Consider the following 26,746-nt stretch of genomic DNA (forward strand, 5'->3'; position numbering starts at 1 on the left):
AAAAAATAACAAAAAAGAGAATGTAAAATACCAGACTGCTTAGTCTGGCAAGAAAATGAAGGATTTTCCAGTGACATCCATGATCTGTAAGGAGAAAGAATAGACTCAGATGCACCCAATACCTCATACTATAAGACAATTGGGTGCATGTCTGTCACTGCAATTGAAAATTTCAGCAGATAAATAATTTATTTAAGGATGGTAAATATGGATTAAAATATTCAAGAACAAGTGATACACATACAAAAATGTTATGACGTATATCCAACATTTACTTTCATGCATCTCAGCATGTGATTTTGTTGATTATCCTAATATGAAAAGTGTCCTACTTTTCTGTAAAAGAAAAAGACTAAAATAGCATTACTTTTATTGGCCCAAAATGACCAAAGTTGCGCATTAGGCTCAATAGATGATGGATGCTTATCATCTTCCAACGGGCTAAAAAATGATGTTAATCCGCTGCCCGTTTGAAGCGGTAACATTCCAAACAATACATGAGCACTTTCAGCTTCTACAGTTGGAGCTCAAGAGTCAAAACCCTTGACTTGGGTTGCATTTGCAAATTTTAATACTTTGCACCACCGCCATGCATTAGTATTACGCCCACAATCATGCACCAATAAATGCACACACAGCCTCAGGCGGTTGCTAAGCCCTAGCGAATTATAAGCTGTATTAGACTCCAACGAATAGCATTTAGAAGATAATTAATATTCGTCCGTATAATTTAATTAATTCTATATCTATTCTAATCTAACCGATAATTGCTAAATATATACATGAATTAAAGATTTTTTTTTACTGCAAGTCAAAAAAAAAAAAAACACATAATTGGTTAAACCGTAATACTTGGAAGGTCAGAGCACATTAACATACTCCATTTAAAGTGAATGGTCCTAGCCACCACCAAGTTTTGGTTAAGCATACAATTGGTCATAAAGTTTGTTTTTTTTTATAAAAATTTTCTCTATGTGGGCTCTCTCTTCCATCATATCCTTCTACTTTTATTTGTTCTGTTTTCAAATTTTAATGTAATATTCTTTATACACACACACACACACACACACACACACAATTAATGAAATGATCGGTTCTTCTAACAAGGAAGACGTGCATAGTACTACTACCTACACTAAACGTGCCACATAGCTAACATCAGCCCCACCTTTAGATCCAAAAGTGCTTTTGCAACTGAAAAAAGCACTTGGAAAGACTCGTTCATATTTGGTCTCTCTTCTCCTTTATCTATTCTCTCATCAAAAAACACCACAACATACATACACACACTGACACACATATACGAAAAACACTTCCATGGCCTCAGAGGCACCATCTCTTCCGTCCCCGATCCCGACGGGGAAAGGTCTTCGGTCATCTGCCGGTCCGACCTTCTCGGAATACATCAATAAATCAATACAAATCCCGGAACTAACACTGCCGGATCATCTGCTGCAACAAAGCTCCGTTCCGCCCCCGCCCAACATTGATTACGGGTCGGTGGTGGCGAGAGATGGGATTTCTGTGAAACGGCTTTTGAAGTCGGCTGCGAAGTTCGGCGTGTTTATGGTGAGTGGTCATGCAATCTTGGTGGAGGAGTTACGTTCAATCTTGGACTTGGAGGAAACCTGCTGTGATTGTGAAGGGTTGGTGTGGCGTCGTTCAGATCAATCAATTGGTCTTTGGGCCCAACAATTTCTTGGGCCTCAAAACTATCCAAATTTCAGGTAACCAACCTATACGTCATTCTTCACTTATAAAAAATAAAGTCGGGTATGTCCTACTCTTGGATTACTTAGAATTTGGTTAGTGTATAACGAAGTCGGTCCTTGTAGGCCGGCCTTGTTAACAAGCACATTACCTTATACCCTCTTTTATTAAGCAGCTCATATTGAGTACACAATGACATGCTCGTTCGTCACTTGGCCCAAACATTTGGGCTTAATAAATGGTTGAGGCCCAGATTAAAATCCAAGTTATTTTTATTTATTTTTGGTAAAAGGGTGTTAAGGCCCAATAACAGCAACAATCACTAGGAACAACCAAATGCCCCCATGTTGGAATTGGGACATCCAGAGTGAATTCAGCTTGCAACTAGGACTGGCCAAGGGCTGGGCCTACTTCATAAAATATTAGAGGTACTGTCGGCCCAGGGCCAGCCCAAATAGCATTAGGCTTAATGGTAACCCTAAACCCAGTCCTTTGAATTCTCATGTCCAAGACCCATCCACCCCAACTCAACATAGGCTGAGTAATGCTGCTCATGCTATTAGAGAGAGTGCTCCTCTAACGAGTGCAGGGATGGACCCAGGAAATTGGACAAGGAGGGCAAAAGTTAAATGTTTTTATAATTTAGGGGGGCAACACTAAAATTTCATTGGTATTAATTTTTTTTTTGAGTGACAATTGCCCCCTCTGGAACCTGTTTAAGTCACTCCCTGATCGAGTGGCCAAATTTTTTTATTTTTATTTTTTTATCCAACACGTGTTTTAATTTTAATTAATTTTTATCTTTGTGATCAACACACATAAAATTATTCGTGTAATGTGAATAAAATTCTAGGATCTGTGTAGTTATTTTTCCAATTTTGCAGCCAAAAGATGGAGAAAGTTGCTAGTAGACTGGAGGCCATTGCAGAAGAAGTGGTTGGGGTCATCTCAGAAAATGCGAGTTTGCAAAACGGGAAGAGAAATGAAGGAAGAGAATCAATTGTAAGTTTATATAGATACAGCCACCATACACTGATGGACCAAAATATAGTATCTTTATCAACAACCGAAAAAGTCCAAGAATCATGTGAATATGCTCTCAGCCTCCACCTTGTGATCGAGCAATGTGAGTTTGGAGTCCAATCAGAATGTGGCAATTTATCATTCAAAACCAGCCCCGACACCATCGTTGTTATTGTCGGAAAACAGCTCCAGGTAACTACATGTTGCTGTTATTAAATTATTTTTAATTATTGAAATTAATCGTAGCTCTAACGTAGATGGTATAAGTTCTCTCTTTCAAAGAAGAGATTGAGTGTTCGAGCCTTATGTATTGAGGCTAACGTATCAAACTTAAATTATTTGAACAGGATTCGAGTGAGGGACAATTTAAATCCGCTTCAAAAGATGTAACCCTTGAGCCAGACCTCCACAAAAGTCATCCATTTTTCTCAATAGAGCTCAAGTTTTGGCCTTCAAAAGTCAATCAGGGTCTTGGCCAAATGGTTAAGAAAATCTCCATTGCTGATCAGATCTTTATTATACTAGTTGTGGTTTTCCTACACAGAATTTTGATGTTTATATTCTCTTAATTATTTATTGGAACATATCTGTGTGTGTGTGTGTGTGTGTGTGGTGTGTGTAGTGTGCTTTCATATGGTGATGACTGATGATCTAAATGGGTTTCAAGATTGTGGGCGATTTGATGTATAGGTGAGGTGGGTATATTGTTTGCATTTGTGTGCCATTTGAAAAGTGGATTGGTTATCCACATTTTTATTGTTTATTGTTTGACATAAATAAAATAAAAGCTTGTCATGATATTTCTTTGTATATAATATGTGAAGCACCCCCTCTGATCTTTCCTTTACTTGCTTCTTACTACAAATATCATACATGAAATTATAAATTTAATTTCATACACTGTGAGCTACGATTTATCAATTTCTTTGGTGAAAATGAAGGATTTTTTGCAAGGGGTATTAGTTCTTCTTTTCAAATAGAAGGTTAAAGATTTGACCAATACCAACTTTTTTTTTTTGCAAATAAATAGTTAAGATTGGAGTTTCCATGGGACAATAATGGATGCCTATGTACCCCTCTCTCTCTCTATATATATATATATCACCCAAATTTGGCATTTGGCTCAATGGCTCCAATTGTCATGTGAAATGGGATAATAATAATTTATATAATTTGACAAAATTCGACTTGACTAATTGAATGTCTCACATGGTTACGGATATTTCAGGTGACGTTTTGTTATGTGAAATAGGATAATAATAATTTATAATCGATGGAACTGGACTCGACAAATTGAATGATTAGTCGGTTCCGTCAAGTTTTGAAATTTTTATTTAAAAAAATAAAATTAAAATTTTAAGAATTCTAATATATTATCACATTAACTCTCAGAAGGTCAATATCTAATAATCAAAACGTAGGGGTTATTCTAATCACGAGTAAAATAATTAAACAAGCATTAATTTATTGTTATAGATGGTACCAACCCTAATCATTGATGCCAAATTAGGTGATACCTAGAAAAAGAGACATTAGTTTAGTTTAGTTGTCACGGTTGAAGACCCCATTCGTATCTAATGACATATCAATCAAGATTTCTCACACTACACATCACACAAGAAGTACCTTAGATTACGGAGAATCCACAAGTAATCACAAAAATATTGTATTATTATCATTTCAACCCTATCTTTAATCTTCATCATTTGTTGAAACATCAAACAGCTTTAATTAGATCTAAACTTATTTGCAAAAGTCTACCATAATTATTCGCGGATCTAATCAATGCCTATTGTCTGGCCCTTGCCTACATGCTTCAACGCTTCCCTCCACCAAGTCTTTTCACCATATATCTATGGAAAAAGATAACCTTTTTGACATACTATTCAGTCGTCTCATAACAAACAATGCGACTTCTAGACAATGTACAGAAATTTGTTTGATTCTATTTTTCGAAAACAGTTCTTTATTTTTCAGAGGACTGTAAATCAAAAAGTTATACAAAAATCTACTTGGTTGACAATTTTTCGAGAACCATTTTACAAAATCTCAGCTAAAAAAAGTCAGTTTTTAAGAAAGTGTCCTTTATAATTAATTAAAAATAGTTTTTTATTTCTTAAGTTCTTAAGAACTGATGTCTAAGTCACAATTCAAACAGGCCCTAAATGACTCACGATAAACTTTTAGATTTGGAACTTCAAAACATACCGCTCGACTTTTGGGGTGATTGCACTGGCTGCAGGGTTGGAATTAACTTGGCTTGATGGAGTATTCAGCATATTAGGGTTTCCATGGGACAACTTCAAAAGAGTGTAATGACTGTTTGATGCATCTAGGAATGGCTTTTTTTATTTATTTATTTATTTTTTATCAGGTCCCATGGAAGTATAAATAGGCAGGAAGCTTTTAGCATCATTCAATCTTGGGGAATTATTCCTCTCCTTCGTCACTCTGTGCTGCATCAAACTGGTTCTTATGTCCTCAACAGTCAAATTCTCTTTGTTCCATCTTTCATCTCCAATTCATAGCTATCACCACCATCAAGTTTTATCAATAGGGACAAGATCCTTAATTTTAGTCTTTCTACGTGAGCATTTTTTATCAAAAGATCGAGACACGTCATAACATGTGATAATGTGACACTGTGTAATACTTGAAGACCACGTAGGTTGCCATCAGTTTTGATGTGTTTGTTGCCATGTCTTGTTCTGAACATTACTTCACTTTCTATCTTCACAGCTGGATTTCAACTATTATTGAAATAAAATAAAACTCTATGTTTGACGGTATCGATTCAGTGTTTCTAAACATAACATTTTTCATTAATTTATTAATGATATTGTTGCAAAGATATACTTTGAAATCATAAGGTTGAGCTTTGGTTGATAGTATTCTTCGGAGGATGTGTTTGAAATGCTGGGATTTGGAATTCAAAATGAAATTTCTAGTATTTGGAATCAAAATTTTTTTAAATGGAATTGGATTTCATGAAAATTGCTAGAAAGTCACTTTCTTTTTCACACTAAATGCAAATTTAAAATTATAAAAAGAAATGATGAATAATAATATTTCCTACACACTCTTATTCGTTATGATGAGAAATAGGAAGACAAATAAAATATAAGGGAAATTAAGAATAATTTTCTAAAAATTCATATCATTTTCTTTCTTTCCTTTTTTTTTTTTTAAAAAATTATTTTTTAATCAAAGTGTAAAGGTGTTTAAAATTCTTCTGAAAATGTAATTATCTCAGCTTTCTCTTCCTTGTGGTAAGGAAGTGTTTGAGAAGTTAAAAATAGTGTTTGAAAGTTAAACACAGCACAACTAAAAACTTTTGCAAGTATAAACAAATCAATAAATTGACTTTTGAAATTCCATAAGAGGACAAAATGCATTCTGTGTCTATTAAACAGAAACCAGATAAGAATGTTAGAATATATGTACATATATATATTCAATGCACATTTTTTTTACTTTAAAAGGTGTCAATGTAAATAAAGTTATTGACTGTCTATTGAGTAACGTTGACCAATGCGTTAAAGAAGTTAAAGATTAGGGTAGAGAAAGAGACTTAATGATGAGGGTAATTTTGTCAATTAATATGACTGATATTTTGTAAATTAATTGAATTTAATAATCAGGAACAAATATGACATTTGAAACCATAAGGAATATCATTGTAAAAAAAATCTTTGACTCGCATCTTAGTGATATTAACCGAAATCTCAAAAAGTGTCAATGCAATTTATCCTATTTTATATTAGCCATAACAACCTTGATTAGAAAAAGAAAAATATTTTATATTAGCCGAAGAAAAGGGCAAATGAAGAAGAATAAATGAAAAGAAAAGGCGACCAAGTACATGTACCAAACATACATCCTAACAAGTTAGCACCAGAGTCGTAAGGTACAATATCATTCTTGTATCAACAACCTTCATGCAAGATTCGCAAACTAATAAAATCATGATGCTGTTGGTGTATGTCTGCACACGCAAGACCATTGTTAATTTGTTATGCACCATTTATATATTAATTTTTTTTATATATATAATACATGCACATGTATACCTTAAAATAAAATAACACAAACTAATCACAATTTGTTCCAAAGAAAGAGAATATAAAGTTAGATTAAAGACCACTATAAATAAATTGACATAAAATTTTGAATGTACAATTAATTCTCATATCTTTTCAAATGATCAAGTTTGTTTCTCAAATTAATTTAACACAAAGGAGCGTCAGAAAATAGAGAGCTCATATGAACTTGTAGAATGACAAAAAGTTGCATCACATGTGGTTTTATAATATTTAGATAAGAATTATTGAATAGAAAGTAATATGAGTAATGTTAAAAATAATTTTAGTTGAATAATTATCTATCATCATTTATTGAATAAATTCCTATATGAAATTGTTGATATCAACTGCTAAGCGTGTACTTGAAGTAAGGGATCGGTGGAGCAGTAAAAAGAGACCAAGTCAAATAAGTAAAGAATACATATGTGCACGCGAAAAATAACCCGACACCAACATATTGCGCAGATTCTGTGTTGGGATAGAAACGCCAATTTACAGATGCCAATCTAATCTACCCTACACCGCCTTTATCTAATAGTACAGGGTTTGGTAGGGCTTCACTTCCTACCATCCTACCTTATAAAATCAAATTCAATTAATATTGTTGAAAGATTGTTTCTGCAAAAACCAGCAAGTGCATGTGTTAGTTTATATTTTTACCATCTTATGTATATACGAGCACCATCTTTGACAGTGAGTCACATGTTCTTATATATATATATGTATAATTGTGAAGATGAATATAGCAATGCTTCATCAAATTAATAAGGCTATGTTTAGTACTCTTTCTGGTTCCTTTCTAGGCCAATTTATGAGGTCCAATGCAAATTGGTGTTCGAATTCCGGAAGCATCCGTCTGTTTTCATTTCATTTGCATTTACTTTTCATGACAGACTTTGTAAAAACAAGTGCACTGAAATTGAAATTGAAATTGCCTTTGACATGGGTTTTACAGAAACAAAAAAGTTAGATTTAATTATATCAAGTGTACATGATTTTGTCACATACTCAATGTATTAAGTGCAAAATTAAAATTAATCCTAAGGATTCGTTTAAGCAGGTAAGTGACTTGGCTATGGTGTTTCCTGAACCACTAGGTTTAAAGTTTGACTAATTTTAAGTGTAAATAATTTTTTAAAGGGGAGTGTGTGAATATCAATTAGAAAAAAGAAAAAAAAAATAATAATTACAAAATTAAATTGACTCCCTCCAATTTCTTAAATTTATGCTTCACAACTTTTCTTCTTATTCTTCTAATTAAATTTATAATCACGTTTTCCTCACTCATTAACTCTTATCCATACAAATCGAGTAAAGATAGGATTATATACCAGTGTATGATCCTTAAAAAAATTAATATATGGAAATATGAGATATTTCACTATATATATACGATAGCCAAATTCTTTTCAACTAGATAAACCCTTAAGTTTGGGCGTGTGTGTATTTTATAAATAAAGAACATGTGAATTGTCACATATTGACTGACCTTTTGGAGAGAAAATTAAAGAAGAACGGGCTGTGCACGTGAAATGGCAACAAAAATCTAAACAAAATCTAGCTAACTTGTGCGTGCGTTTGTAGTTTTTTGTCTGCTTGATCCCTTGTCTTGTTCCCTACCGCCATGGTATTGTCCTAATATGCAATCTCTAACATGTCCCAAGTATCATTTTCTTCCAGAGAGAAGAAAAGTCAAAGAAACTACTATTGTTTGGTCACTTTTTTTTTTATTTTTTTTTATTTTAGTGTTCTAGTTCTATTATTGGTTTAATTTTTTTGGAAAAGAAAAATATTTTAAAGTAGTGAAAAAGAGAACAATAAAAGTATAATTAATTTCTGTCAAAATGCGGATTCAATTAATGTTTCATCTAAATTTTAGGTAAAAGTGCCAAAAAAAAAAAAAAAAAAAAAATTGAAAGTTTCACTAAGTGAGCATATTAATACTCACGTAACATAAAATTGAACAAGTTAGTCATTATAATTTCAAAAGTGAGCAACTTGTCCTCTTGCATTTTACTTCCGACTATTTTTCACCGATATCATTGTGTATTTACCACACTACCCCTTATAACTACCTTTTTTTTTAATAAAAAAATAAAAAACAAAATATCCTAAATGCCCTCTATAATAAATTAAGGTATTACATGGCCTTAAATTGATGAACAATGAAAAACCAACGAAGTTAGATTCAATAATTGTTGATTCGGAGTCCGGACGAAAAAGTTATGATAGTTTCAAAATCGGGTTAAGAAGCTACCAAGGAGGACACCAGGGGCACCTGCGGACGCACACCGCACGCGTGGCGTGCACCTCTTATAACTTAATTATCCATTTCTCTATATGCTTGAGATAACCCTTGTCGAGGATCATTAAATTGACTTTGGCGTTTTAGAGGTGGTATTCATCTCTAGAGACTTTTCTCTTTCATTGCTTACGCATTTGGGATTCATTATCGGATCAGTTTTTGAATTGCTCGTTGACACACCGGGTTCTTCAAAATTTGGGCCTTCACAATGAGTATCATGCTAAGTCGAGGCGAGCATTGGGTCCAAAAAGAGGGGCAATGCCTCGCCTCCGATTCACGGAATTAAATGTTGTACGTAACTCCTCATACTGGTCTCTGTCTGGTTTATGTGAATCGGGGCAAATGGGTTTCCTACTCCTTTTTTTTTTTTTTTTTTTTTTTTTTTTCTACAGAATTGGAGAACATGTGTTCGTTAACTTTTTCCTCATCTGTATTTTTTTTTTTTGTAACGCTTCCTCATTTGCATTCATGGCCTAGTTCAGTAGAGAGCGAAAAGACAAAAACTTATTCAGAGTACAAAACTAACCAGCAAATTATTGAAGTTTCAAGCAAATGAAATCATTGAAAACTGTTTTAAGGTGAGAAATGAGGAAGGCTTTGAGGCCAAAAAGGGATTAACAATCCCACATGTTTAAATCATATGTAAGAGCGACTTTAACTATGTACGTATCTTTCATTATTATATTATATCATTAGCTATATTGTATTACATTACCGACCATTTGATATATTCTAGTTTCCAAAACTCTTCTAGTAGTTAGAAAATATAGAAGTAAAAGAAATACACATGAACATATATATATGGTCCAACAATAATTTATATACTCACTCTGTCCCAAAAAAAAATGTCATACTTTCCTTTTTGGTCTGTCCCAAAATATTTGTCAATTTTCTTTTTCAAACAATATATTTTACATATTTTCATATCTGTCCTTGGAGTTTAAAATTTTAAACTTGAATATTCAAACTTTAGAAGGGCAAATTAGTAACTTTTCAGGGAGACAAGGCATGCCCTACATGTCCCCTTAAAAATTCTTACTCCCCAAAAGCGACATCTAAATTGAGACAAACGGAGTATATTACTACTTATTAGAATAAAATACATATACATACATACATATATATATATATATATATATATATATATATATATATATATATATATATATATATGAATTAACCTTAGACGGAGAGAGTAGATGCAAATGAAAAGGAAAGAGTAAAAATATGTTTGATTGGAAACAAAGGAATGCAAAAACATTTTTCTAGGAAGATGAGGTATAATGGTCATATTGGAGGGTACTTTCGGGATTAATAAAAAAGTATCAATCATGTACATCATAATATGAAAAGAAAGTGGCTAGAGGTAAAATGCAAGGGAGCAAATTGTTCACTTTTGAAACTATAGGACATGGAGATATTGTGCTCATTTGATGATACTCCAGGGATTTTTTTTTTTTTTTTTTTGGCATTTTGCCTTAGTTTTAGTGCAAAATTCATGTTCATTCTAAAATCAAACTAAAAAAACTTATTCTTGAAAATTTTCTTCAAAAAATATATTCTTAAAAATCACTTCATGATATTTATCATTTTTCTAATTATAAATGTTTACATTAAAGACATGTTTGGAAATTTAAAAAGGAAATAATTTAAATGAGGACAATGTGTAGAGACTATAAAGCTCCACTCCATGGCAAGGGGTCTATAGTATTAGAGTTACAATAAGTGATTCGGTTTAAAAGAGGACAATGCATGTACCATGATGTGGAAATCTAACGATGATTGTGGAAATCTAACTTTTTAAGATGATAAGTTTTAGTGTTTTTTTTGTTATTATTATTGTATTGGTAGTGAATAAATTATCTTCATATGTACGTGATTGTTTACTTTTTATAAATTTAATGCAAGAAGGTCAAATTAGTAATGATGTAAGAAATAATACTTTGACATTTCAAATAGAACATTTATTTTGACACAGACAAAAAATGTAAAGATAAACATTTGTTTTGATGAACTCACATCACTTTTTCAATGGTTACTATACATATTGTTAAAATCATAAAATTTTCGGTACTTTTAAATTTTGATCACAAAATTCTAACTTATTTTATAAAACTCTTACACTTTTAAAAAGTGATCTTATTATCTCACCCCATTCTCTCTAAAACATAATTTTTTATAATTTTAAAGAATAATTTTTAATTTAATATTTAATAGTAAGGTTAAATGTATCATTTCATAGCCCGATTAATAGGTCGGATCTGAATATTGGAGCAATATGATCACTTTTTAAAAGTGTAAAAATTTTTTGAAACAAGTTTAAATTTTATTATCAAAATTTAAAGATAGTGAAAATTTTATGATTTTAACCCAAAAACAAATTAAGCAAGTTACTACTTGCAATACTTAATGGTAAGATATGATTGAATATTGTGTGTCTGTGTGTGTATTTCAAATAGGCCTGGTTTCGTCATGGTTTCACACTTGAAATTTCAAACCAGACCCAAAATTTGCGCTTTATGCTGGTGGTCAGGTCATATATTCTGTCTTCTTTTTTTTTTAAGTTAAAAGAATCATATATTCTTTGTTTGACTATGTCTTCCTCATATATATATATATATATATATGTGGTTCCAATATAAATACTCACACGTATTCATAAACGCACACTTGGAGATCAAACCCTTTAAGATCATCCATATTAATTTATCTCTAATACTATCTCAAAGATAAAGTAAATGTGTTATTTAGTAAATAGTAATACTAAAATATAATAAAAGATAAAGAATTTCAGTCCAAAGAAACAACGGTTGGTGTATGGATACATCTTTAACTTCAAGAAAATAAAAAATGATTCTAAGTCAGTTAATAAATTTTGATTTTATTGTACATGATATATAGTGTCTTCTCATATACGACCAATAACTAAAGTCTTACATAAAAAATCTGCAAATACACGAACTCCTTTCTCGTGCACGCTATATCAAATCTTTTTCTTGTTTTGTAATCAATGTTGTTATGGTTGAAGCCAAAAAAAAATGGAAATAAAATAAGAAGAAAATCAGTTGCTTTTTGTCTTTGTATTGGCTAGTTTATGGACCATATATGAATTGCATTTAATCTTTTACTAAATTTCTGTCAACTTGTCTATATCAATTGGTTGCAAAGTTCATATCCCATTCTCTGTGGGCGTCATGATCTCTCGAAATCTCCAACACTACTTTAATAAAGCAAGACAATTATATTTCCTTTTTTAGAAGGATTTTAGACAACTTTTATACTGTTTGTTATCATATTTAGTGAGAAAAAATAAATAGAAAAAGATATCCTAAAATTATTATCCTTAAATAAGATGTATATATATAAAAAAATGAATTCGACTCATGATTTGGAGTGAATCTATGGACAGTTTTGGTGCTCAAATCATATGTTTTAGTTAGCCCATTAATCATTAGTCAATGATATATGTGGTTTGGATTTTAGTTAATCATTAATCTTGATGATTTGTGTTAGGTGATTTGATTGAGAATGATAATTTGGAAATTGTGTGGAGATCAACAGATAATGCGGCCAAAAAGCCCTTTTGAATATGATTCAGTGGTGAATAAATTATCTCATATGTATTATATTCTTTATGTAGTTTGTTCTAAAAAGAGTTTCCCTTGAGTTACTATTCTCTAAAAAAGACATTATTTTTGAAACAAAAGGAATAGTTATGATACATGGACACAAACAATCACAAAATAATACTAGTATGTGTTTTAAAATTATAATGTTATATATATATATATATATATATTGGGAGAAGGGGGAATAAATTGCACGAACTTTCATATCCACCCCACAGAGCAAAAGATTAGTAGATTATAAATGGCGCTTTCCCATTTTGAAGTGCATAAGATTTCAAGAAGTTTCAGTGATCACTAAATTATAGAACAAATCAATATATATATATATATATATGTATATATACGCATGATATATAAATACATATAGGGAGAGAAAACAACAAAAATTAGAGCCGCATATACAACAATTGGCTGGAAAGAACTTTTGGAGTACTCTCCTTAGGTCTTTGCTTCCAGTCTCGGCGAAGGTGAAATCGAAATCTAAATAATGCATATGATTTATAAGTGATTATGTACATTCGGAGTAAACAAAACGTCAAAAAGTCCAAAAAAAATATAGAGAACTTCCCTTCAAAGTTCACATCTTCGAGTGATATATTTAAGAATTTGGGTATGTTGATCTTCAAGTTCTTTAATTATTCAAACAAAAACATGTGATTTCGTAGACCAAACACGCCTTACCAATTAACTCCAAATTTACCAACATTAATGTTATAGAAAGTGTATCAGAAACTATTTACTCTAATTTAATATATATATATATATATATTCAAATTTCCCATTTCACTTGGGTTATGGCAAACTAAATCATTCAAATTAGTATTATACTATATTTACTACTTGTCGTATAAAGAGAAGACACCGACTTTCAGTGCTTGCTTTTCAAATATTAGCAGCAACTTTTTACCCCTACAATTATGAGAGAGACAAACATTTAAGAGATGTGTCATACATAATTGTACTGTAACCATGGTTTGAAAATTTGCTCAACACAACTTTTTTTTATTTTAATCTTCCAAGTAATTACCTACTTTTGCTTTTATGTATTCACGCTCAAGATTTTAGGCAAGATATGAAATTGTAAAAGCTTCTTTATGACCCATCAAAGCTTTAGCAATTTGACCCCATAACTTATAATATTTAAATCAAAAAGGTTATATTTTATTTTAAATATAGTAGTGTTTTTATTTTGAATCCTGTGCACAGCTTTTTTACTGTTTGAATTGCAACTTTTCAGTATCAGATTCAGGTAGAGATGGGTGAGTAGTACTTAAAGCTGAATATAGTGCCGAGAGAAAGAAAGTGACCGTCTGAAATTGTGAAGATGGATTACGAACTGAACTTTGTCCTCCAAGGGTTATCTTCTTTTGTAGAAGAAATTGTCAGCAAATTGAACTTTTTGGACCCTATATATTATATAGGCTTTAGTAGTTGTTTGGCCTATTTTTCAAACAAATTTTGTAATTAGGAAAATACATAAATTCAGAGAGAGAGAGTGTGTGTGTGTGTGTGTGTGTGTGTGTTTTGGTGTCTTTAGGCACAGGAAGACAGAGAGGGTTGCAAATGGAAGCACCCTTTATGAAGCATGGTGTGAAATCAGTATCTTTGATACTATTCGGTCGCAGGGCATGGACAAAGCCTCTCTTCCAAAGGAACCATGTAAGAAGGCAGAGTCAAGACAAACCCTATTTTCATATAAATGAGTGCACATTTCTACTGTTTAAATTATTTGAGAGCCACTTTCATGAAACTATGGAAAAGATAAGATTCACTATATTCATGTTGGTTTTTGCTCAGACTAGTGACTTGTTTTTGAATAAGTTTGTCTGCAGTCTGCACAGGAAAAAGCCAAACCCAATTTTAGCATTCCCTGTTTTTCAATTTTTGAAAGTGGGATCTTTTATTTGGTTAGCAAAGAAAATAATAATAATAAATGGTCTCGTCTGATGAGTATTATTGAGTTTAACACCTTAATCACATAGACTCTATCCTTTTCAAATAGGGACGAGGGTCATTGTTGGGCTATTTATAAGTCCCAAAACATATCCATTGCCTTGAAAATCAGACAAAGATGGCATAAAACGATTAGGACAGTTATAAACTATTTGATTGGTTCCTACTTTGTCACACTTTAGCTTTTTATGATGGGATTATTGCGTATAAATGATACTAATGACTCATATTTATTATTAGATAGAATTAAAATTTCATAGTTATGAAAAAATAAAATTGACTAAAATACTGACGTGAACATGAAAACACATCATTCACTCTCTCATATGTATCACTTTTAGGCACATAGGTAACACTTTTATTTTGAACATAGAGGTACTACTTTTATTTTGGGCATAGAAGTACCATTTTTATTTACATAAGTATCACTTTTTGTGCACATAGATACTACTTTTTTGTGTAGCAAAAAAAATGATATCTGCATACATAAAAAGTGGTACCTATATGCCTAAATGTGGTATATCTGTGAGGGTAAACAGTGTTCAGACATAAAAAGTGGTACCTATATGCCTAAATGTAGTATGTCTGTGAGGGTAAACAGTGTTTTTTCATGTTTTTATTTTTTTGAAACTATAAGATTTTGACTCCATCAAATAGTAAATATGGATCATTAATACTATTTGTAAGTAATAATCACTTTTATAAAGCTTGAAGGATTAGTTTTTTTTTTTTTTTTTTTTTTTTTTTTTTTTTTTTTTTGTGGTTTCACCGGCATAATAAGTGGTTGATAATTCTTAAGTTACAATTACAAAAGGGGTTTATAAATAATATGAAGTCGGTGGAATCTAGGCATTCAAAAATAAATACTAAGCAAATTAATTACAAATCATCTGCATTTTAGCTACACAAAATCCTATTTTGTCATTCAACTTGATGGAGCTAGGTTGGTTAATTATGACACCATATCAATTGGGTCAGCAAGTACAACTGGAGGTTATCATATATGCACCATATTTACTTGACTTCTATAAAAAGTTCCTAGTGAAAGAGTAATTATAGAGTAAATGCTACGTAAACAGAAAATACAACCCAACAATTTTTAATAACTTTTGTACTCAGGTGAACAAATATAAAACTCTATAAATTCTAGTTCTTTTTATATTCAGATAAACAAATATAATAGGTTTAACGGTACTTCCTCTCACAAAAGAGGAGGTCGAGGATTCAAACTCTCATATATTAAAAAAAATAAAAATAAATAAATTTGCCTCAACAAAATTGGAGTATTATATGGCAATTATTTACAAAAACATACCTATTTTTCCCAACTGAAAAATTCGGTACAAAAATTCTATTCTGACTCTTTTAGTTATAAACAAACTAAACGGTACAAATTGTCAAAACTTGATTGATTCAAGCATATACCAATAATGAACAAGACACTTCAACAATACAAGTATAGACAAATTTAAAGTACTCCTAGAAATTTCTCTGTGTTTTCAATCTATCTTCCTATTTCAGCATGAATAAATTTCACTAAAATCCATATAATCTCGGATTATTATATACTACTGCAGATACAAAAGACTAATCTGACAAACTAAAAAACTTTTATTACAGAACTTTGTGGCATCAAAGTTTTATCTAAGAAAAAAGAAAATATATATATATTACAATTGTAGCAGAATTTATTTCAACTGGGTGTCACTAAGATCAAACCAGATTTGCTTGAACACCTTGACGATGAGATCATGATATACATCTGAATTGAGTGAAAGATAACACGCCAAGAGCTCTTCCAAGTCCTTTGATGCCCTGAGATTGTTCTCCAGAATCACCTCCACCATTGAGTCCCTGAAGTCTCTCTGTGGGTCACTCGAGGACTTCACCACGGCGAAGGTCTCCGACAGGCTCCTCCGGGAGTTGGACACGCTCTTCCGGCCATGACCCTGTATCCTCCGGTTCACGATTCTCGGAGAATTCGTCCGAAGTCTGACTCCCGGTGAAGTCACTGATGAAAATCTTCTAACAGGACTAGTCTTCACTTCCTTGGAAGTAGTGCTACTAAATGAGCTCCTTCCCAATTTGGTTGCTTCGTTGCTCTTTTTATCGACCAATTCAGTTGCTCTCTTCTTGGTTATGATTGGGGGGAGTTCAAGAACATCAATCACATTGATTGAATCAGATTTTGTATTGAATGAGTTGTTATCAATGTCGATGACTATGTCACTGTTGGTTTTGTTGTCAGAGCCAAATTCAGGTAGCAATGATTCAATGTCTGAGGAGCTGTAAACAGGAGAGTTTGGGTAGTCTTCGGGCGTCGAATCCGGCTTAGTCCAGACGGATTCGAGGGAGGTTCGGCAGTTGCAGACGGCGGAGACAGAGGAGGTGACAAGCCTGGGAGAGGTTCTTTTTCTCCTGGTGCTACTGCGCCTCCTGTTGGATGATTTTCTAGATGGTTCTTGGAAATGGGTTTCAAAGATTTTTGGGTCTGGAGGTGAATTGTGATAGGATGTTGTGTCAGGAAGTGGTGGTTGTGGCGGTGGTGGTGGTGGTGGTGGAGAGAGGTCTCTTGTGAAGTAATAGGACTTTCTTTGTTGGGAGAGGCTTGGCTGCTTTGGTTTGGTTGGTCGTGATGAGGAAAGTGGTGGTTTTTTCTTTGTGGGGAGAGTTGTGTTGTGGTTTCTGGTTCTTCCCATGTCTTTCAGCTTGTAAAACCAAGCATTTGGTAGCATATCTGATAACCTAAACTTGTGGTTTCCCATCTCAAACACCTCTCTTTGATTTCTCTTTGAGAGAGATGAAATGTAGAATGTAGAAGCTCTTTGTCTCTCCTTTTTTTTTTTTTTTTCTTTATTTTATTTTATGGCTTTTGGGATGTGTGTGGAAAATAAATAGAGAAAGACCTTGGAGTGGGCTAAGAATGGGGTCCACACAGGAAGAAAAGATTAGCACAAAGCAGGTGGAATAGGAGAAAGGCTTTTGCTTAGCTTTGGTGCCTAATTATTCATCATGTGAGCTGCTCAAACAGAAAATCTTTATTTCTTACGAAATTTGATCATAGAGACATTTTGTTTTCTAATTATGATTATACTGTGTTTAATAGATGAGTATATAGTTTTAAATTTTGTTCTCTTATTGTGATTACTTATATGTTGAATTCATAAAAACAATAATAATAATAATAATAAAAAAAGTAGAAAACTTTTTTTTATCACCAATGATTCTCTCACTCATTGTCTGTTTAGCCCTCACTTTCAATGCTTTCATATTTGAGGGGTTCTTCCTTTCATTCCCAACTATTTTGTCCCTGGTGGCTCCCATGCTAGCCCTTAGATAGGTGGGCCCACCTCATACATATAAACTTTATTTTGATGGAACACTACAGTAGAGAGAGAGAGAGAGGGGGGCCTCCTTGATCCTAGTAAGTTACGTCCCTTACTCTCCCTCTGCTTTGGCAAGCCCTCTTCACCGTTTTTTTATAGGTGCTTCCAAACATGCCCCCACATTCAGCTTCTCTAGTGATTTGCATTAAGCGGGAGCCCCACAAATTAATTGTTACTAATCCCTTTCATCTTTTCCTTATTTATTTTTAGATTTTCTTCAGACACCACACGAAAATAAATAAAAATTACAGTACATAAATACGAAGTCCATACCTACAAGAATGTGATCTCATTTTCACACAGTGGTTTATTTTCTGCATGTGTCGATTATAACTTCATATACTATGTGGTAAGACAATTATTCTCGTATCCAATATTACTGATAGTGATGGATCTTGTCCAAAGTGATGTATAAACAAGATGGTTCGATCCATCAAATACTCAGAGCACACGATTTGACATTAACATTTTGTTGTATGAGACGACGATTTGTTGCAGAAATTGAACCACAGAAAGGATTTAGCATGGTATGCACGGCCAACTGGTCCCTAGGAAAGTGAAGGAAGGGTCTAGTAGTTGATGCATATGTTTCAACTCTGGCGAACAATATGTATACAATGGGGACCAAATAAATTGTCACGTCCGCTTGTCTTCCTTGTTATTTCATCTAATAGATAAAAAGAATTTTTGTCTGCACCATACTCTGCTCATGATAAATTATATCTGTCTCCACCATTCAGTGTGGAGATGATGAATTTAGCCAAGGCATACAACACATGGTGTTTGGCTAGCCAGAAAGCTTGTGATATTTATGTAGTACATGTATGGGTGTAAAAGGGTAGATTGGCCCCATACTCTGGATGCCAATTTCTGTGGTCTGATACTAGACATAAAGGTATCACTATTTTGGACCAGCCCAAGATGTCTCTTGGACCGACATTATCAAGCCCGCTAACTTAGTGGGAGGGCTGGGCTTGGTGTTTAGTCTGGTAGTGTGAGATGTAAAATATAATTGACATATTTTCGTATCAAAATAAGTGCGGATTGAGTTGTAAAATCCTGTTACATGGGCAATTCACATGTAGAAACATCTTTTTAAAAATCAACCTAATTGTAATTCATCATTACCATTATCTATTCCCTGAATAGAATTAGGTTCGATCTCTCACATCTCAACATTCCTTAGTATTGAAAATAAACCATTGTCATTGGTAAAATTTAAGAAGCTTAACACATATGTTATCTGAAACTGTGCAGATTCAGAAATTTGAAGATAACATAATCTCATTGAGCCTGTCACATTTTCGGTCTGGGCTCACCAAAACATAAGAAAAACAAATGAATCTTTATTGCATGGCCTTTAAGAAATCAAATGAATTAATAATCTATAAAGGCGTATTACAATTGGGATGAACTAGACAAGAAAAAATGTCAAATTACGGGAAAGATTTACAAATTAAAGAAAGGGTAAAAAAATAATAATAATAAAACAAAGCAAAGGTTAAGCAGGCAAAACTATCCTAGTTGACATTGTGGTGTACCCATGAGCTACATTGCCATCCACCAATCCAGCAGCCCACCGCCGGAGAATCCTCAGGAGTGACGCCGCCTTTCTCCGAGCTCTCCCAGTACCCGTTCCAGTGACTTCCCATACCACTCTCTCGATGCCCGAAATTGAGGCCAGCTCTGCCACTGCCTCGGAACCCCCTTTCCGGCATATAGTCACAAGTGTCGCCGCCGCACTCTCTTGAGCTCTCTCCGTCCCATCCCTCAATACCAATGTCAATTTCTTGATCAAATGGTAAGCTGCAGCTACAGCCACTAATCCACCTCTCTTCACCATCAATTCAAGAATGGTCACAGCCTCTTCCGCTATCTCATCCATCACTTCACTCACTATCTCCACCATTCCACTCTCAACTAACTTCGCAACCGTCTCTCTATCACCCGCCAATCCCAGCATTGCCATCAAAGCATCTCTCTTTGATCCAATTGGACCCTCTTTGGCCAAATCCACTAATCCCTTAATGACACGTGTCTTTCGCCCAAGCTTCTTTCGATTAGCGTGTACACTGGTCAAGCTGAATATCGTTGCCGCTGCATTTCCTTTTGCGTCCCACGTGGCACCTGATCGTAGCACCTCAGTAACGCCGTTTAAAACTCCGTCAATCTCCATTATCTTCGTTTTGTTCGCTTCGAGTATTGATAGGTTGAGGATTGTCGTGATCGCGTTTAGCTGGAGGTTCGGTTGATCCGAGCCTAGAAATTTTGCGAGGAGAGGTAAGGCTCCAGCTTCGCCGATGAAGCCTCGGCTGTCCGAGTCTGACTTAGCCAGAGCCCGAAGCTCGTGAACGACGCGATTTGCCGTTTCCGTTGATTGTGACACCGTTAGCTTGTTTATCAGAAACGACACAGTCATCTTCGTGGCCTCTAACGCCGTCTTATTCATCAAAACGCCGTTCGTTTTCCGGTCGTTTGTGGCGGTTGTTTCGAACGGAATTCTCTGCTCGCGGCACCAAATGGCGATCAAGTTTTTCAACGCGTGGTTTGCGATAAGATCTGTGTGGGTCAGCTTCTGACCTGTTTTGGGACACGTGTTGTGTCCTGATTCGATCCAGAGGTTGATGGAGGCTCGATCGTATGTTTGTCCTGTTGATACAACTACTGGATCACGCATCAAGTCGAGCGATATCGGACACCGGAAGTCCGCCGGGAAATTGACGTCGCCCACCGATTTCCGTCGCTGGCTGGTGGCTCTCGGCGTTGATGCTCCGTACAATACGCATTTCGCGTAACGAACTATTCCGATCAACGCGATCACATCAGCTTTCGATTTCTCATCTGTTTGATTTTGAACTTCGTCTTCGAGACGCTCAATTTCGTCTCTGCAACTAGTTGAATCGCGTAAATGTAACTGATCGAAGATCTCTGATAGCTTCCAATGCTCGGGAACAATCTCTCTCTTGATCAGATCGAGCATTTTCAATACCTCACGCCTTAGATTTTCATCAATAGGATCTACAAAAGTCTGTGTCTCCGAGCACTGCTTTCTGATTAAAACCACCAATTCTGCAACATCTTCGTTCAAATTCATATCCTTCGCCGGAAAAATATCTAACAGAGTCGACAAATCTACATTCACCTCGTGAAAAGTGTTGGAGACCGATTCGATTTGCATGAGAAGCCACATCTTGCTTCCGTTAGAGCAATCTTCGATCAAAGTTTTGATTCTCTGCAAAACTATGTACAGTTCTTCAAAGCACAAGCGAATTGAAGTTGTAAATCTGGTTGTCATATTGCGAAGTAGCTCTTCGAATAAGATTGCGAGAAGCTTGGTTTTTCTAATGATCGAACACGAATTGCGCTTGAGGAGTGGTTGAAGAGTTGGTAGAGATGAGACCTCTCGAGAAATCAGCAAGAGAGATTGAAGCAGTTTCCGGTCGGAGAGGTTCGGCGGTATGAAAGATCCGGCCGACGGCCGGCGCTTCCTTGGCGGGAAAACCTGAGGTGACACCGCCATCAATGAACACAGATCCACAAATTGATTCTTAGATTCAAAGTATAAAAAAAAATGGGTCAAAACAATCTGAATTCGCCAAGTCTCTAAATGAAGCAAAGGAGAAACAATGAAATGAATCAAATGATCACAAACCAGTTGTCACAAGCTGTTGTTGGGTTAGTTTCTCTTTTTTCTTTTTCAAATAAAGTTGTTTTATACATATATTTAATTATATATATAGCTTGATTTGGCAGGTTTTGTACGCGGCAAGAATAATATATAATTATATATATATAGGCATGTGTAATGCAATGACATATACATAATTAAACATACATATCTATTTGAAAATTATTTATTTAATTATGAAACATAAAGTTAAAGATTCAATTTGACTATTGCGCCTGAAATTTAGATGAAATAACTGAATCACTATCTGACGATTGATGGGTTTGTTTTAACCGCCGCCGGCTGGTGAGAGGGGCATATGTTAAAACTTTGTACATATCTACTTAAAGGAGTAGATAATTACATGAGCTGTCATGCATTTATTTATATATATATATATATATATTGTTTTATTTAATGAACAGTTGATTTGGTTTGATATGGTGTGGAGTCTGTGGACTGGGGTTGTATTGATAATTTAAATTATTTTCAACAAAATACAACCTGGTTTTCTTGCCCATCCTGATGACCTTTTATTTATTCGCGCCCTTTTTATCTTTACAGCTGCTGCATACATATTACATTACGCCACACGTATATAATTGATTGAGCGGTGTACATACATACACCGACCTGAAGGAACACCAAACGTGACCAAAAGTGGCTAAGGAAAGAAGTTGATACTTGGAAGTAACCAATATTGAAATGTCCAATAAATATGCCTAGAGTTGTTTTAAGCACGTAATTGACCTTTCCTTTGGGTTTCCAATATGAAAAGTATCATATTGACGCGTTTATCCTTCACTAGGAAAGCTTGCGCCAAATGTCTTTTGTATTTCTCTAATTGGCATAAACTAAATTTTTTATTGGATAGTTAATCAAATAATCAATGTATTACCTCAAATTGATACTTAAATTTGGAAAGGAAAATTAAACTCTCTTTGAGATATTGAATGTGTGATATTATATCATGATTAATTTATTTTTTTGGCCCAGAATGATATATGAAATGGGAATTAATTTTGTAATTAATTATATGATATGGTCCGCTTTGTGCCGGAGCCCGCACGATTTTACCCTTGGGCTTTACCCCAAAAGGCCTCATACCGATTTTACCCTTGGACTTCATACTAATTGGAGGTTATGCACTTACATATAAGCACTTCACCTTTCCTCTACCCAGGCGATGTGGGACTGTGCACCCGTAACTTGTCAATGTAGTAGCCTGACAGTGTCTCTCGCACCCGCCCACGACACATTCGCCCACAAAATCGTCACAAATTTGATGGGTGTTACTATGAATTTAGTGGCAGGCACGAACCATTCGGACAGATATAATAAGATATTTTTTTTCTTCGGAAGGCGATATAATAAGATATTTTAATACAGATAGTTATAGTTTGTTACAACCACTGCAATGATTAAAGAGGTACAAGGCGGCCCTAGCAAAATAGAAAATGTTCCCATTCTTGTATTCTTTATCCATTTATGCACCAATAAGCCAACCGAAAGATAAGGCCAAGCTTGAGATTGAAGTATGGATTAAACCCATTTATGCACCAGCCAACCAAAAGATAATTCCAACCTTGAGATTGAAGTATAGATTAAATTATATATATATCTTGTAACTATACGAAGCCAGGAATGCCATATCATGTTATTAATATGCTCACTCATACACAGTTTTAATTTGTTGAGAGCAATTCTTATATTTAGGAGATTACTTTTATTAAATTGTGTAGGTTGATTAGATAGATACATTGATAACATGACATACTTAGCTTACCTGATATCTATTCGTGATTGAGACACTTTGACTTTGATTTGTTTTTTATAATTAGGGTCGACCCTAGCCTAAGCGGTCGCCTAGGTCCTTGTAATTAGGGTCGGCCTTGGGCCTAGATCCATCTAATACTTCCAATTTGAAAATGTCTCAAATTTCGCCTAAAAGCTCTCAAATTCTTCAAATTGTAATTGTCTGAAATAGTCTAACATTTTCTCAAGGCAACGTTTAAACATGCATAGGGTGATTGCTAAGTTGACTTTGGGGATTTGACTATTTAAAACATGAATTTTGGTACTGCGTGCTCCTTTTCTTTTTTTCTTCCTATAAGGCAGCTGTTTTTAATTATAAGATGGGCTTGACTAATCTATAACGAACCAAGAGTAGGTTCAATTTATAGTTACGAAAACGACCCGGTCTACTCATGCTGGCCGTGACTCGTGAGGCTGTGGTGTACCATGCATGAAAACATATTTATATATATGTGTATGTATATATATATAGATATAGATAAGATCAGTGAACTCAGCAGTTGCTTTTTTTAAGGCAAAACAAATAGTAGTATCACATATTAATGAGAAGAGAATGTACAAAAGGATTGACCTATAGAGAGATTAGGCCCGTGAAGCAGTTTTTTAGCAGGCTTTGTGATCGGAAAAAAAAAAAAAAAAAAAAAAAAAAGGCCCAATGCACTGAGAGAGAGCCCAAATAAAATCTTTCAACAACTACATTAACTTCATTAACATTTGTTTTGTAGTTGAACGTTACAGAATAACAAATTTACAATAAGACACGAAACTTTCTACTATAAATAGAGAGCTTTTTAGGGAGATTGAGTTCTTGATGGAAGGAATCTACACATTCTATATATTTTAAGGGCGTTACTTCTCACGTTTATAATGTGAGAGATGACTTTCCATAAGTGTCTTTTTGAATTTGAAAAATAACTTACAAAATAGCTTTAAGAAAAGTTATGCTTTTTTTTTTTCTTTTTTTGATAGATCTCTTTTAAATTTTAAATACGCTTTTCAGAAAAATTATTATTCGAAAATATATTCTCAATATTTCCAACATTTCTTCTTTTATTTTCAAAAGTTTATCCTCTTTTACATTGCCCAAACAAACACTTAAAATAAAATAGAGACCACTCAAAATAATATCTAGTGTCATATCATAAGCACTTGTTTGACTTATTGGTACCATATCGAACTCAATGTATGATTTCAAGACTTAGATGGGATCGTGATCAAAGATGATTGAACTGATTCGCAAAATTATTTTTTGATTCTACGTAATCAGTTGTAATTACTTAATTCTTGAGTTATTGTGTCATATAATGGTGTCTTAGACTAATGTGTCTAGATTTACCATAAATAAATCATTATCACGATAAATAAATCATTGCCGTTGGGTGCGCTTCTTTCAAAGAGGAATATTTTTTAAAATATTTGGAAGCCATTCTCTTTCATTACATGCATTGCAATTATATTTATTGATTAGTGTATGGTTTTGGTTGTCGAGAAAAAAACTTAATGCTACGTGGATTGCATGAAACTGATGTTTTGAGTGTTTTGAAATCGAGTTTGTCTGAATAAGGTTTGACAATTGTATTGGAGAAAAAAAAAATCCATCCCCTTTAAAAATAATATTCTATTAACAATTTGAAGAAAACTATTTGAGGTGCACAAGAACATTATGGGTCATTGATATATCATGGAATGATTTCAATTTGTGATAATAAGTTGTCTATTAATAAAAATTAAGTATAGACAAATCATGTATAGACTGAACTGATTATCAGGATATATGTCCAAACTATACGTACAGTTATAAATGCACAATTATTTAGGGAAAGGACCCATTACTTTAATTTTTAAAAAGTTTAGGTGGGTTTTGTCATTCTCATGGATAGGACCCATTGCTTTTAATTTCGTAAGGTTATGTGAGTTTCCTGTAAATTTGTAGTAGTATATCCAGGAGTTTAAGGACTGTCATTGTAATGCATCTTAGAGAAGTGAAGCTGTAAAAAACATGTGATAAGAAGCCAAAAAAAACATAAAAGAAAGATGCTGCAACACGTGTGATTGGTTTTAACCTATCACATGGGTGGAGGAATGTGAGGATGATGTCTGCTTCTAGTTGGAGTTGGGTTGTGTCTATGCCACATTGTAATGCTTATTTGGCATTGAATCTGATTGGATGTTGGTGGAATGTTTGTGTTTTGGGGGAATAATTAACTCTTTTCAATTCACTGAAGAATCGGTTATTCCCGTATAATATAATATTTTATATGGTTCATCAAAATAAAAGATATTTTATTATTATGAATAAAGAAATAGATTATGCAACAACATCTCAAAACCCCAAATACTCGCTCATCATCTTTTTTAAAACTACATGCATATAATCGGGAATTACATGTACTATCTCATCTCCTCACTACATTCACCCTTAAACCTCTTACATTCTTTCTGTTTCTCTCTCTTTATAAACCTTTCATACCCATCTCTATTTATAGAGTTTTCAAACATAATTCCTTATTGGACAAGGATCAATTTGCCTACAAGGAGTTACCGTGTCCATCTTCAACTCTAAAATGGCAGGTACAATTTCTTTCCCAAATCTTCAATCTTTTCCCCAAGTTTTCTGGCTTTCAAAATTGATTAGGAAACTATTTCCCGCAACTTCCAAAGAGAGTTGAACCGGTTCAATAACACTTGAACTAGTTCAACTTTGTTGCCCCAAAAGTGTTGCAACTCACTGCCTCACTTGAACTGGTTCAACTAAGATAGTAGTCAAAGTCCAACTCATCACTCCAGTTGAACTCGTTCAAAGTTCTTGAACTAGTTTAAACATGTCAGTAGCTTAGACTCCATCTCGAACAGGAATCTCTTCATAACTCTACCTCAAGCTCTTTATAGTTCCACCTTAATTGAAGATTTTTCCACCTTAAATAAAGCACTATGATGGACTTGAGAAACACTCTAACAATCTCAACATTTTCTTAAATTCATCATTCATCATTTTTCTTCTATCTTCTCTATCCACTCCGTTGGTGTTCAATTGCTCACACATAGCAACCCACCAATCTTCAAATCATCTTCATCAATTACTTTTCTGGCTCAAAGTTAAAAAAATAAAATAAAATAAAATAAATAAAAAAATAAAAAATAAAAAATAAATGACCTTTCTCTTCACTTTTTATATT

At 33.8% G+C, this 26,746-nt stretch overlaps 3 protein-coding genes across 3 annotated transcripts; 1 reads left to right on the top strand and 2 right to left on the bottom strand.

Annotated features, from left to right (window-relative positions):
- Positions 1-1,146: 1,146 nt before the first annotated feature.
- LOC132285801 (uncharacterized) lies at positions 1,147-3,548 on the top strand. The gene is made up of 3 exons (XM_059788028.1): positions 1,147-1,727; positions 2,595-2,925; positions 3,081-3,548. Exons 1-3 carry the CDS (start codon positions 1,318-1,320, stop codon positions 3,300-3,302), a joined length of 963 nt encoding a protein of 320 aa, XP_059644011.1. The 5' UTR covers positions 1,147-1,317; the 3' UTR covers positions 3,303-3,548.
- Positions 3,549-16,233: 12,685 nt separating this feature from the next.
- LOC132283888 (transcription repressor OFP1-like) lies at positions 16,234-17,713 on the bottom strand. Its single transcript, XM_059785927.1, has one exon. It carries the CDS (start codon positions 17,465-17,467, stop codon positions 16,391-16,393), a length of 1,077 nt encoding a protein of 358 aa, XP_059641910.1. The 5' UTR covers positions 17,468-17,713; the 3' UTR covers positions 16,234-16,390.
- Positions 17,714-19,414: 1,701 nt separating this feature from the next.
- Positions 19,415-21,817, bottom strand: LOC132285716 (U-box domain-containing protein 16). Its single transcript, XM_059787911.1, has one exon. The coding sequence runs from the start codon at positions 21,606-21,608 to the stop codon at positions 19,590-19,592; it is 2,019 nt and encodes a 672-aa protein (XP_059643894.1). The 5' UTR covers positions 21,609-21,817; the 3' UTR covers positions 19,415-19,589.
- Between the last annotated feature and the right edge of the window lie 4,929 nt (positions 21,818-26,746).

Source organism: Cornus florida, unplaced genomic scaffold (genome assembly GCF_030987335.1).
Source record: "Cornus florida cultivar Cherokee Brave unplaced genomic scaffold, ASM3098733v1 CherokeeBrave_3.0.0_Hap2_Chr11, whole genome shotgun sequence".
NCBI lineage: Eukaryota > Viridiplantae > Streptophyta > Magnoliopsida > Cornales > Cornaceae > Cornus > Cornus florida.

Coding starts and splice junctions, on each gene's coding strand:
- LOC132285801 (XM_059788028.1), top strand. CDS start 1,318: ATGGCCTCAGAGGCACCATCTCTTCCGTCCCCGATCCCGACGGGGAAA. Junction 1,728..2,594: donor CAAAACTATCCAAATTTCAG/GTAACCAACCTA, acceptor CCAATTTTGCAG/CCAAAAGATGGAGAAAGTTG. Junction 2,926..3,080: donor TTGTCGGAAAACAGCTCCAG/GTAACTACATGT, acceptor TTATTTGAACAG/GATTCGAGTGAGGGACAATT.
- LOC132283888 (XM_059785927.1), bottom strand. CDS start 17,467: ATGGGAAACCACAAGTTTAGGTTATCAGATATGCTACCAAATGCTTGG.
- LOC132285716 (XM_059787911.1), bottom strand. CDS start 21,608: ATGGCGGTGTCACCTCAGGTTTTCCCGCCAAGGAAGCGCCGGCCGTCG.